Raw genomic sequence first — 14812 nt, 5'->3', positions numbered from 1 at the left:
AAGAGTTAACTCTATGCCTCTCGTTGCCATTGATCAGTGACTCTCCTACGTAAAATTAATAAATAAAATAATTTTATATATAAAATTAATGACCAATTAAATTAAAAAACGAAAGTTTTGTAAGCCTAATTTAGCCTAATCTAGCCTAGCCTAACTTAACTGAACCCAGTGTATCTGTCAGATGAAAATGCTAATGTCACTTCAATATTATTCTCAAGAAACTGTAAACTTTTTAATCAATTTCCTATTTTTGTAACTTGCTTTACTTTCTATCTTGTTTGTTTTCGTAATGATTTATTTCCCAGGCAAAAGTTTCAAATATTTTTAATCATAAAGAAAAGAAACACACAAATATATGTTAATTAATAAGGAATTTGTTTAATTTATCTATTTTTATCTCTTGAGAGAGAGAGAGAGAGAGAGAGAGAGAGAGAGAGAGAGAGAGAGAGAGAGAGAGAGAGAGAGACCAAATGAAATATAATACAGAACAAATTATGAGGGACAAAGTAGAAAATAGAAACGAATAAATAAATACATAATAGAATATAATACAGAACAAATTAGGATGAAAAAAATAAAAAATATATAATAAATGAAGGGCAGAGTGACAATATACAGAGCGTGGTGCAGAGCGTACATTAACCTGTGGGAGACCAAGTTGTATAAATAATTTAATGCCGTCTTTAAAACGGTCTGATCCAATAAATACACGAGTCATGGGTGAAAAATGCAGGTTTCCTGTGTCCCTTGCACGTGCCAGCGATCAGCTGTAATGTTTGTTTACGTCATCACCTGACTGAGAGGCCGTGAGGAGGGAAACACTGGGAGAGATAAACATATTATATAGATAGTGAAAGAGAAGACACAAGGAACACAGTAATGAAGAGAAACATGAAGGAAGCGCCGCTGAATGAACTAATCTTCCCTACAAGAAGCTGAACTTGAGAAGCAAGGACTGGATGGCCTGAGAGGCGGTACAAGGCAAAACTGGTCACAAGAAAAGAGGATTGTGTCTTTTCCAGGCATCCGTCTATCAGGACATAAGGACGCAAGGGAAGCTGTCAGAGTAAGTAGTACTCTTACAGACACATGTCTCAATCTCTTTTTTTCGGTATTGTTACACCAGGGGTATGGGTGCGGGTGGCAGCACTGTGGAGGTGGCAGACTGGGAGAGGCGGGAACAGGGAGAGAGGGGAGACGCGTGGCCAGAGAGGAGGCCAGCGTGTGCCTGCCTGTTTTGGAAGTGTTTCCCTGCCTGTTGAGTGCCTGTCGTGCCCTGGGAGGCTTGTGGTGCCCCTGTAAACTTCTAAAGCAGTGTACTTGCAGAGGATTTGTCGATAAACCTAGGAAATAGTGCCCGTGTTTTCCCTTGTGCCCCGGCTGTGCCCCGGCCTCGTGTGTGTGTGTGTGTGTGTTGTCCCGGCGTTTATAGTGTGACTTATTTGAGGCCCCGCTGCTCTAGTTTCTTGACCTGTGCCCGTGTGGATAACACGCCCGCCCCGAGTGAGGGGTGGGCACAACAGTATTATTAGAAACATGAACCGTCTAACAGCCACGAAAAATAAATTAAATTTTTCGTATGGAGAAGCAAAAATCACAGGAATTTGGCTTTCTAAACTAACCTAATTCACTCTCTCTCTCTCTCTCTCTCTCTCTCTCTCTCTCTCTCTCTCTCTCTCTCTCTCTCTCTCTCTCTCTCTCTCTCTCTCTCTCTCTCTCTCTCTCTCTCTCTCTCTCTCTCTCTCTCTCTCTGTCAAATGTGCAGGTATGGCAGTCCATGGAAGTAATGTTTGGCAGAGCAAAGGACTGACTTGTGTTCCTTGTTGATAACAAACAAACATGAGCAGGCAGGGTGTAGTAATGTTTTGATGCTACACTGATGCATTGACAAATAATAATCATAAATGGTTTATTAATAATCCAGTTAGGACTAAATTTATATTGTACTGAATAAAAAATAAAATGTGATAAATATACGCTTAAAATTAGGATCTTATTAACTAAGGTGGTATTACAGGAGGAGGAGGAGGAGGAGAAAGTTTTGTATTGCTGTACAGGAGGAGGAAGAGATTTTGTGTTGCTGGCAAGAGGAAGAGATTTTGTGTTGCTGGGAAGGGGAAGAAGAAATTTTGGGCAGTGATGGAGAATGTGGGTCCCTCCTGGCTGGGTCCTGCATCCTGGTGGTATGAGTTGCCAGCGCTGCATCTCTTCTACAGTGCTGCCATGCCAGGTGAGTGAGGCAGCCTGGCATATATAGCACAGTGGAATGTTATTATGGGCAGGTAATGTATGTGCACAGGAAAAATAAATGCTGGATTCTTTAAAAAATCAGTTTATCTGTATTTTACTGGAGAAAGGCCAAGCATAAGTTAAAAGTAATGTGTGGGATCCAAGGAATTAGTAATGTTTTCTTTGAAAGCTACTTGGATGAATTTCAATGGAGAAAAAGGTTCTGATAAACTGGAATGGCTGCCTTCACCATTCTTTTACTTGTCAATCAGTGGTAGGTGTCTGACTCCTTAAATATCACAGCCACACATGATGCCTGTCTCATGACACAAAAGTAGTACAGTTGAACACCACACTATAACCACTTGGGTTAACTCGGAAGGTTCACCCATGTGGATGCTCCGTAACAAGTCACTCGAACTGTCATGCATCAATGGCTTGCCTTACCTTACCTTACCTTACTGCAGTGTCTTATCCTCCAGTACATTAGCAACTATGGACCTCTACTCGTGTCTGTCTTATGTAGCTTGTATCATCTGCACTGCTGTCATCCTTGCACTTGTCAGCTTCACCAAACTTTCCATGTATATCTCCCCTGGTCTTTTTCTTCTACTCCCCTCTATCATTCCCCTCGGAACAGCATGACTGTGTATGAAGTGTTTATTGACTGGTGACAGCAAGGTATGTGGCATCAACCCTTACTCTTGTAAAACTGAGCCTGGCCAGTTGCAGAACACAGTATGATAGTTTGATGCCATTTTCATGAGTAAATTTTAATTTTAAATGAAGTCTGACGTTATATTTCAACTTCCAAACCTAACCATGAAGTTTTGTCTCCCTGCACCCCTGAACAGTCTCACCAGCTGCCTTGCTTCACTCCCCTGGCCATGTGAAACAGGCAGGCCAGCAGCTGTCATGAGCCAGTCACAGTGTACACTATCACAGTGCATAGTATCTGCCCAGTCCAGTATTTCCATTCCTTGCATTAATGTATTTTATTTTATTTATTTATTTATTTTATGTAAGAGAGACACAGGCCAAGGGGAATAAATAGTGAAAAAAAGACCACTGAGGTGCCAGTCTCAAAAGAAAGGTCAGAATGAGTGGATAAATGTTTTAAAACCTTTGTCTTGAAAGAGTTCAATTCATAGGAAGGAGGAAATACAGAAGCAGACAGGGAGTTCCAGTGTATGCCATGAATAGATCCCCTTTTGTGTGTGTGTGTGTGTGTGTGTGTGTGTGTGTGTGTGTGTGTGTGTGTGTGTGTTTTATGTAGGAGGGACACTGGCCAAGGGCAACAAAAATTCAATAAAAAAAAATGGCTACTGAAATGCCAGTCCCATAAAAGGGTCCAAAGCGATAGTCAAAAATTGAAGGACAAGTGTCTTGAAACCTTGTGTGTGTGTGTGTGTGTGTGTGTGTGTGTGTGTGTGTGTTTATGTAGTTGTATTTATCTAGTTGTAATGTATGGGAGGGGGACCTATACTTGTGGTGTCCTGTCTTTGCATCTCATGGTGTTTAACCCTTAAAAAGATTGATGTATTCTCTGTACTTTCCCATCCCATTCTATGGACTGGATGGGAAAGCTGTTCATTTTCATATTCCTTGTGTAACTATCTTTTTTTATCTTCCTTCCATGTCCTCTTGTATCTCTCATGTCCCACTGTATTAGGTCTTCTCAGGGAAGTGGGTGGCGCAGGGGGTGACGTGTATGTGGAGGGGAAGGAAGGTGAGGCATGGAGACACTGTGTCTGTTGTGATGGGAAGTGACATAGAGAGATTATGTTTGTTATGACAGGAAGTGAGGCATGGCATTTAAACACTGTTTGTTATGACAGGGAATGAGGCTTGGAAACTTCCTTCTCACCCTGCTCTCCCTCTCACAAACCACTTCTCACCCTGCTCTCCCTCTCACAGACCACTTCTCACCCTGCTCTCCCTCTCACAGACCACTTCTCACCCTGCTCTCTCTCTCTCTCTCTCTCTCTCTCTCTCTCTCTCCTCTCTCTCTCTCTCTCTCTCTCTCTCTCTCTCCTCTCCCTCTCTCTCTCTCTCTCTCTCTCTCTCTCTCTCTCTCTCACAGACCACTTCTCACCCTGCTCTCCCTCTCACAGACCACTTCTCACCCTGCTCTCCCTCTCACAGACCACTTCTCACCCCTGCTCTCCCTCTCACAGACCACTTCTCACCCTGCTCTTCCTCTCACAGATCACTTCTCACCCTGCTCTCCTTCTCACAGACCACATCCCTCTTACCCTGCTCTCTCTGTCTCTCTCTTTCCCTCACAGGCCACAGTCTGCTGAAGCTGTGCAAGGCTCAGCCAGACCAGCGGTGGGTTGGGGCAGCTGGCATGGACAGTCGCAAGTATCGCATCTGTGGGGAGGCTGGTGCTGAGCTGACCATTCCTGTCCCTACCGGCACCACCGTCTGGCTCGAGCAGCACCAGAAATTGCTGGGTGAGGATGCCACTTTCACCTTTTTCCTGATGGCACCCTCACCCTTTTTCTTTTTCACCCTGTCTTTATTTTTTCTTTGATCTCTTGTTAGGAGAATTTTTTTTTATTGACAGGAAAGAATTGGTTCTGAAATAGACTGGTGGATGAATGGAATGGACTCAGTAATCAGTTGTTAGTGTGTATGTGTGTGTGTGTGTGTGTGTGTGTGTGTGTAGGATGGTTAAGCTGTAATCAGTAGAAATATTTCCCTAAGTTAAGGTGTGATTTTTATCTTTTCTTCCTTTTTTTTTTTTTTCAGGTGAGATAAACTGTGCAGGAGACAAGATGTTGGTGGCTTGAGGTGGGCAGGACGGCAACCCCAGCAACCAGTACAATGGGCAGAAGGGACAGGTGGGTACTGGTGGGGCATCAGGAACACTGGCAGTTCCTTGGTTTATTTATTTATTTTTTGATTTGTTTTTATGTAAGTGGGTCACTGGCCAACAGCAAGAAAAGGTTAAGAAAGAAAAAAAGGCTCACTAGAATGCCAGTCCCTAAAGAGAGGTCAAAAAGGATCATCAATAATTGGAGGACAAGTGTCTTGAAATGGAAACCCCCTCTCATACTTGTGAAATGTACAATGTGCATGGACAGATAAGGCACCTGTGCAAAGTTAGCAGCTGTGGAGGTGAGAAAAAACCTATGTACAAACCTGCTGGCTTCTTGCACTACCCCTTTTGATGATGTGTTCTCATGTTCCTATGTTCCCGCATCCACAGGGACACATTGTGAAGCTGGAACTGAAGCTGTTGGCCGATGTGGGTCTGGTGGGCTTCCCTAACGCTGGCAAGTCCACACTGCTGTGGGCCATCTCCAGGGCCAGACCCAAGGTGGCCAGCTGCCCCTGTGAGTGTTCTTCACCTCTCTCTCCTTGTTCACATCATCTCCACTTCACTCTGCCTCATGTTTGCTTGATTTTTTGACTGTACTGCTCATTGCCTTTACTTTATACTGTTTTATGTATTCTCACTATATGTACTCTCTCTCTCTCTCTCTCTCTCTCTCTCTCTCTCTCTCTCTCTCTCTCTCTCTCTCTCTCTCTCTCTCTCTCTCTCTCTCTCTCTCTCTCTCTCTGTCCATAAATATGTTTGTCTGTCTGTCACCACACTTCAGGCTAGAAGTATTCCCATAGTTCATACAATTCATCATTTTCATCTCCTGCCTCTGAGCCACAGCCTGCCCAAGGAAACAGAGAACCATTCCCAAGACTAGACAACTATGAATATTTTTCATGCCTCTACTTTGCTAATCTGTCTTGGGCTCATGAAAGTTATGTAGAAAGTACTTTTTTAGGTACAAGTCATTGCTTCATAAACATGACGTGCATGTAATAAAACTGAATACAGGAATTAATTAGAGGAGAAGCATATAAAAAATAATTCAATGAAATCTGTATTATTATTATTATTATTATTATTATTATTATCATTATTATTATTATTATTATTATTATTATTAGTAGTAGTAGTAGTAGTAGTACATTTTATTTTATTTTATGAATTTTATTTTATTTAGATAGATTATTATTGTTGTTATCATTATTATTATTATTATTATTATTACACATTATTTCTCCTTATCAGCATAGATAATATTATGAGATGGAGGCAGTTGGCCAAGTGAATAAGCAAGTTTGGATAACCTGACTCAAGGTTGTTATGTTCACTTTAAGACAAGAACATCATCCATTGCATAACTCAGGTCAGGGGTAAAAGGAAATCAAGTGCTTGTAAACTTTATCTTAATATATTGAACAATTTATAGCAAACAAAGCTGCCTATTGAAAAATGAAGGGATAGACAGGCCAGCAGATGTTACATCACAGCAGTTTGACAAACAGATTAAGTACTCTCATGATTCACTACTAGACTAGCAAGTCACTTGTTATTCCACTTGTCACCAATACACTCCTCCCTCCAACAGGAAATAATAACATACACCATAAACTCACAATGGTTGATAATCACTGACAAACCACAAAGCACTTCACCAAAACCACCACCACAAAACAGCATTAAATAACATAACTGCTCTCACTGAATAAACCAAGACAAGTATCATGAAAACTGAAGGTACATGTACTTATCCATTGCATAGAGTGTAGCAGCTACAAGCAAACCCACCAGTCCCAAGCAGAGGCATAACACAGCTCACTACAGCCGACCAAGAATATCTGTCAGCTTTACCCCCGACCTGGGCTTAGGTTAAGTCCACCTGGGCCTGGCATGTACATTTCCATTGGCCAGCCACAATTCATCCCAAGCTCATGACCTGACTCCAACTTTGGTTAACTAGGAACTTGTAACAATAGATAGATAGATAAATAGATTATTATTATTGTTATTATTATTATTATTATTATTATTATTATTATTATTATTATTATTATTATTATTATTATTATTATTAAAATAGTACTGATACAACATATCAGACAAACACAAAATGCAAAATCAACTGAAGAGAAACAAAACAGCACATTATAAGCCTAATTTTATGCTGCTCTCTTGAAATAACTCATCATTTAAATTTCTAACGTTATACTTTGTTCCCTCCACCAGTCACGACGCTGCAGCTGACCCTGGGTGTGGTGGAGTACAGTGACATGCGGAGGCTGACCATCGCTGACCTGCCAGGACTCATTGAGGGTGCCTGGGCCAACGTGGGGATGGGGCACCGCTTCCTGCGCCACGTGGAGCGGACACACTTCCTCCTCTTTGTGGTGGACATCAACGGCTTCCGGCTGTCACCCAAACAGCCATACCGCTCACCCACCGAGAATGTCATGCTGGTCAACAGGGTGAGTGTGTGGGTGCCCAGTACCCTGCAGGGGTGTGTGGGGCTGAGGAACTTTGGGTGAATGTGATGTCTGTGTGTTTACAGTTTTGACTTGCTGTTGTGTTGTGTTGATTGGCAGCTTTACTCTCATAAGAACATAAGAACATAAGAAATAAGGGAAGCTGCAAGAAGCGACCAGGCTTACACGTGGCAGTCCCTGTCTCATTTTAACTAATAGGAGAGTTATTTGCTAGTGCTCTTAATACTGATTCTGTGCATTTATGGTTGTATGTGGACAAAACGTTTTAGTTTTGATTCTGTTTTTATCAATTTATGACATGATGTTGGAACAGAACTCTATCATGACTTGGGGAAACTCTGTACAGTGTTGACATCTAGCCTACAATGAGTGTCTGGCTTGTGGCTTCCTTGGGGATGTCAGACACACCCTGCTGGTAAACACATGGATGTGAATTTGTGATCCCAAGTTTGAGTCATGTTGGAAGCCGAGTCTTTGTGGCAGTGACAGGACAGTCGGTCAACCAAAATCCACTCGGGTCATGATGACCACCTTGGCCTGAGTGGTAACATGTCAGACTCATGTTTCTGTGAGTCCTGACAAAGACATGATCTCCTGTGAAACCCTCTCCTGGTTGATTCATCCTGCCTCATCCTGTCTCCAGACCAGTGTCTCAGAGTTTGCATGATGCCCCAAGGCAGTGGTTTCCAACTTGTGGGGCGCGGCCCCCTAAGGGGGCACGAAGGGCTGCCAGGGGGGGGGGCGTAAGCACTTCATAAAGTAGAAAAATTACTTAGTAGATGATTATATGTCAACATTATTGATTCTGATGGAATACATAATTGGTATACATACATAATTATGTATTGTATAATTTTTTATCTCTGACTTGTGCCGACTATGACAGTAAATAGCAGGATTTAAACCAGAGTGGAGGGGGTGCAGGGAACTTGTCATTTAATGAAGGGGGGGCAAGAATTCAAAAAGGTTGGAAACCACTGCTCCAAGGCATGACATCACAGGGACAGCCTGTCATGCACTTACCCTTCACTCACTCGCACACTTCACACACACACGCACACACACACACACACACACACACACACACACACACACACACACACACACACACACACACACACACACACACACACACACACACACACACACACACACACACACACACACACACACACACACACACACACACACACACACACACACACACACACACACACACACACACACACACACACACACACACACACACACACACACACACACACACACACACACACACACACACACACACACACACACACACACACACACACACACACACACACACACACACACACACACACACACACACACACACACACACACACACACACACACACACACACACACACACACACACACACACACACACACACACACACACACACACACACACACACACACACACACACACACACACACACACACACACACACACACACACACACACACACACACACACACACACACACACACACACACACACACACACACACACACACACACACACACACACACACACACACACACACACACACACACACACACACACACACACACACACACACACACACACACACACACACACACACACACACACACACACACACACACACACACACACACACACACACACACACACACACACACACACACACACACACACACACACACACACACACACACACACACACACACACACACACACACACACACACACACACACACACACACACACACACACACACACACACACACACACACACACACACACACACACACACACACACACACACACACACACACACACACACACACACACACACACACACACACACACACACACACACACACACACACACACACACACACACACACACACACACACACACACACACACACACACACACACACACACACACACACACACACACACACACACACACACACACACACACACACACACACACACACACACACACACACACACACACACACACACACACACACACACACACACACACACACACACACACACACACACACACACACACACACACACACACAGATAGATAGATAGTTTATTGACCACAGTGCATATAAAGAACAATAGATAAAAAGTACAAATAAATTCACTAATACTACAGATAGATAGATAGATAGTTTATTGACCACAGTGCATATAAAGAACAATAGATAAAAAGTACAAATAAATTCACTAATACTACTAAAGTTAATAGTAACACTTTATAACTGGTGTAGTCCACAAAAATTTCCATACTTTAATACATTTTTAAATAATTACAAACAACTGCAACCATTATACCACTATTCTAAGACATTTAGCACCTCATGTAACATCTTACACATACTTTCACGAGGAAAAGTATCAGCAAATATGTCCTCTAATACAGTGACATTATAAATATGTCTAAGATGAGCTGTTAGAGGACACACTTCTACCGCATGTCTCTCTGTCTGTATTCCTCCACAACTACACAACCGCTCCTCCACTGGCAAACGCCCTCTCCCTCTGCGGTTCCAGCGCCCAGTCTCGATCGCAAGACGGTGACCACACAGACGGAAACGGGTAAAAGATATTCTGTGTAAATCGTTAACTAGATGTTTTTGTTTGTAAAGGTCAGGTACTTTAAATTGTGGATTTATCTCTTTATATGTTTTGCAACGGGATGAATCTGAATGTGCTATATCATTACAAACATTTTCTATAATTGTTGACATACTCAGTGGCTCAGTATTAATAAAGGTGTCTATATTTCTTGATGTAGGTGTACGTGAGGCAAGTGTTACTCTTATAGCCAGTATCAGAGGATCATCATTCATTCCTGACCTTTCTAGCCATATATTCCTAAAAAATTTATGTTGCTTAACTTTGATAAGGTCTGAGACTGATGGCAAACCCACCTCAGCGTAACATACTATGTTAGGCGTTGTTTTTCTAACCCCCAGCATTTGTTTTAGTGCCCAGTTATACAGTTTGGTGACAGGCTTATAATCAGCACTAACCCAGGATTCACATCCGTATAGAATTGCAGACATTAAAGCGGCCTCAAAAACTCTACGTTTGACAATAAAAGGCAAATCATTATTCTTTGTAACAAATGAAACATATTTTAATACATGACACAACTTTGCTGTTGAATGTGCTTTAACTGCTGAGGACACTGACCCATCACTGGTGAATGGTGATCCCAAGTAAATGTAACTGTGGCAGTGTTCAATCACCAAACTGTTCACATGAATTGCATCTGCATCGCCGTCATCACCATGAATAACAAAGAAACTAGTTTTAGCGTTGTTTACATACATACCGTAATCTCTACAGAACTGGTCCAATATTTCAACCTTCTTTATTAAATTAGCTCGACTTGTTGACAATAACACGGTGTCATCCATTAAAACACACACACACACACACACACACACACACACACACACACACACACACACACACACACACACACACACACACACACACACACACACACACACACACACACACACACACACACACACACACACACACACACACACACACACACACACACACACACACACACACACACACACACACACACACACACACACACACACACACACACACACACACACACACACACACACACACACACACACACACACACACACACACACACACACACACACACACACACACACACACACACACACACACACACACACACACACACACACACACACACACACACACACACACACACACACACACACACACACACACACACACACACACACACACACACACACACACACACACACACACACACACACACACACACACACACACACACACACACACACACACACACACACACACACACACACACACACACACACACACACACACACACACACACACACACACACACACACACACACACACACACACACACACACACACACACACACACACACACACACACACACACACACACACACACACACACACACACACACACACACACACACACACACACACACACACACACACACACACACACACACACACACACACACACACACACACACACACACACACACACACACACACACACACACACACACACACACACACACACACACACACACACACACACACACACACACACACACACACACACACACACACACACACACACACACACACACACACACACACACACACACACACACACACACACACACACACACACACACACACACACACACACACACACACACACACACACACACACACACACACACACACACACCGTCTTGACCTCATACGGGCAGGACGTGTGACCTTGGCGCTCTCGAGCAGCCTCGGCCAACTTGTTGGCCTTCCCCGCCCCCTAGTGATAGTGACCTCAGTTTGTTTTGTTTTTTTACTTTTCTGTTTTCAACTTTTAGCGTTTAGTTTGAGGCTCGATCTGGTGGGATTGTTGTTTTTGTGAACACTTGTAGCGAATGCGTGTGATACATAAAGAAAAATGAGTGCTTCAGTGCAAACATACGAACGCAATTACCTCCTGCGTCGTAGACGAGGATCTGGGTACCCGCCACCCAACGTGATACAGTGCCTTAAGTCCTTAAAACTATTTCGAAACCGTGGATCGAGAGGAGGCAAAAGTGTGGTGCGTCCCATCAAGGTAGTGACCTCCAGTGCCAGAGACGACCGCAGGGTGGAGAAGAGGGAATACAAACACTTTGAGGTGCCGAGAACGTGGTATAGTCTTCCCTCACTCCTCTTATTTAATGCAACGTCTCTGGCCAACAAGATGGACGAAGTGATTGTGACGGTGAGATCTACTTGTGCGGACATTGTGGCGGTTACTGAGGCGTGGCAGATTGTTCCTGAGGTGTGCACGATGCAGGACTACCAGCTATACCATCACCTCAGGTCAGGGCGCAGGGGGGGGGGAGTGGCCGTCTTCTGCCGCTCTGCCCTCAGCCCCTCACACCTCCCTGTCGATATTCCTGCCGGTGTGGAGGCCCTGTGGGTGAGAGTCACGCCCCCCCTCCCATCCCAACAACACGGCCTCCATCATAGTCTGCGTCGTGTACCACCCCCCCACGAGCCGCCACTGCACAGTTGCTCACCGCTCACATCATCAACACTGCTGATGCCCTGAGGGTGAGGTATCCTGCTGCCAAGCTGGTCATCTGTGGGGACTTTAACAGATTAGATATCAACGATATCCTACACCAGCTACACCTCACCCAGGTCGTGGACTTCCCCACCCACCAGCAAGCCATCCTCGACCTTATCCTCACAGACCTGGGCCAGCAGTACTCGCCACCCAAGCCGCTGCCTCCCATGGGACGGAGCACCCACCTCTCCATACTGTGGTCACCCACACCCACCACCTCGACCCCCCGGTCAGCTGTCACCAGGACCCACCGCCCCATGCCTGACTCAGCCATGAGGGAGTTTGGGCAGTGGGTGACACAACACCCGTGGACCGAGGTGCTGGATGAGGAGGACGTCCACTTAAAATGGCAAAACTACGTCGCCACTACTACAGCAGCCTTCCACCACTACTTCCCAGCCAAGAGCGTCACAACGCACCCGTCTGATGCTCCCTGGATGACGCCCCGCATTAAAAGACTCATGCGTCAGCGGACCTGGGCGTTCCACTCCTGCCCGGTCCTTTACAGGAAACTAAGAAACAGAGTAATCAGGGAGATTAAGAATGCAAAGGCAAGCTATTACCCAGACAAGATACACCACCTCAAGCTGACCAACAACAGACAGTGGTACGCTAAGATCAAAGCTTTGTGTGGCTTACAAAAGCACACTTCATCCCTTCCTTGCACCTCACACCTTCCTGCTAATCTCGCGGCTCAGGAGATGAACGATCACTTTGCTGCTATCTGTCAAACCTTTCCTCCCCTCCACACCACTCCGCTTCCTGCCTATCTGCCCGCTCCCTCCCCTCCACACACTGTCCAGGCGATGGATGTTTTTAAGAGAATACTTAAATTTAAACCAAGATCCACCACACCCACTGACCTTCCTATAAAAATTTACAAGGAATTTGCTGTAGAGCTAGCAACACCGCTATGCTCCATAATAAACGCCTCACTCTCCCAACACTCTTGCCCCGCGGACTGGAAGACATCTTATGTCACTCCCATCCCCAAAACTTCCAGTCCTCAGTCACTCAATGACCTCAGGCCAGTCTCTATCACCCCCATCCCTAGCCTTATTTGTGAAGATTTTGTATATGACTGGGCATACACCAAAATTTGTAACACCGTGGATATCAGACAATTCGGAAATATTAAAGCCACCTCCACCTCACATTACCTGACCAGCTTCCTTGAATTCATCCACAGCCACCTGGACAAGCGAAAACACCTCTCTAGCTGTTGCTTTTGTCGACTTCAAAAAAGCCTTTGATCTAGTTGATCACACTGTTGTCATCAGCAAGGCAGTAAGTCTGGGTCTCCCTCCTAATCTGATAGCGTGGCTAGCCGACTTCCTCACAGGGAGACGTCAGGCCGTTCGCTATCAGGGCTCTGTCTCTAATTTCCAACAGCTGACATGTGGAGTCCCCCAGGGGACCAAGATGGGTCCTCTATGCTTCCTCCTCCTCATCAACGACGCCCTCACCGACACCCCCCATCGCTGGAAGTATGTGGACGACTGCACCGTGGGCGTCCCAGTTTCCAACAAGAACCCGGACTACTCGCCACTGCAAGCAATTCTGGAGCGACTGCAGACGTGGACAGAGGAGAGCAGGATGACCATCAACCACAGCAAAACTGTGGTGATGCATTTCTGTACCTCCTCTGTACCAGTGCCCCCTCCCCGGCTCACAGTGGGCCCTCACCCCCTCCAGGTGGTCCAATGTGCCAAGCTTCTCGGAGTCACGGTGGACGACCAGCTGACCTGGAAGCAGCATGTCGCCAGCACCGTGAGATCAGCTACCTACAGGCTGTACATGCTGCGCAGACTCAGGTCGCTGGGGACGCCGACAGATGAGTTAAGGGGGGTGTACCTCACCTTCATCCTCCCCAAACTCATGTACGCCTCCCCAGCGTGGTCCTCCTCCCTCACACACACTCAACAGCTACAGCTAGAGAGTGTGCAGAAAAGGGCGTGCAGGGTCATCCTTGGCCCTGCATACACCACCTATGAAGAAGCCCTGACCACCCTGAGTCTGTCCAGAATATCCACCAGGCA

The 14812-nt window shown here is 45.0% G+C and overlaps 1 protein-coding gene across 8 annotated transcripts in view; it reads left to right on the top strand.

Moving 5' to 3' along the window:
* Positions 1–734: 734 nt before the first annotated feature.
* The window catches only part of LOC135096808 (GTP-binding protein 10-like), a 32704-nt gene continuing 18626 nt past the window's right edge, over positions 735–14812 (top strand). Inside the window, exons 1-6 of one of the 8 annotated variants that reach the window (XM_063998563.1) lie at positions 735–1066; positions 2018–2230; positions 4518–4685; positions 4984–5075; positions 5444–5570; positions 7286–7524. In XM_063998563.1, the coding sequence (XP_063854633.1) occupies positions 7330–7524 (195 nt within the window). In that variant the 5' untranslated portion in view covers positions 735–1066; positions 2018–2230; positions 4518–4685; ... (1 more) ...; positions 5444–5570; positions 7286–7329. Of the gene's footprint in view, positions 1067–1155; positions 2231–4517; positions 4686–4983; positions 5076–5443; positions 5571–7285; positions 7525–14812 lie in introns of those variants that run through there. The other 7 variants (XM_063998565.1, XM_063998562.1, XM_063998564.1 and 4 more) reach the window with 7 other exon arrangements.

The sequence above is a fragment of the Scylla paramamosain genome, unplaced genomic scaffold (genome assembly GCF_035594125.1).
Source record: "Scylla paramamosain isolate STU-SP2022 unplaced genomic scaffold, ASM3559412v1 Contig7, whole genome shotgun sequence".
Lineage (NCBI taxonomy): Eukaryota > Metazoa > Arthropoda > Malacostraca > Decapoda > Portunidae > Scylla > Scylla paramamosain.
This window is presented reverse-complemented; position numbering and strand designations above follow the sequence as displayed.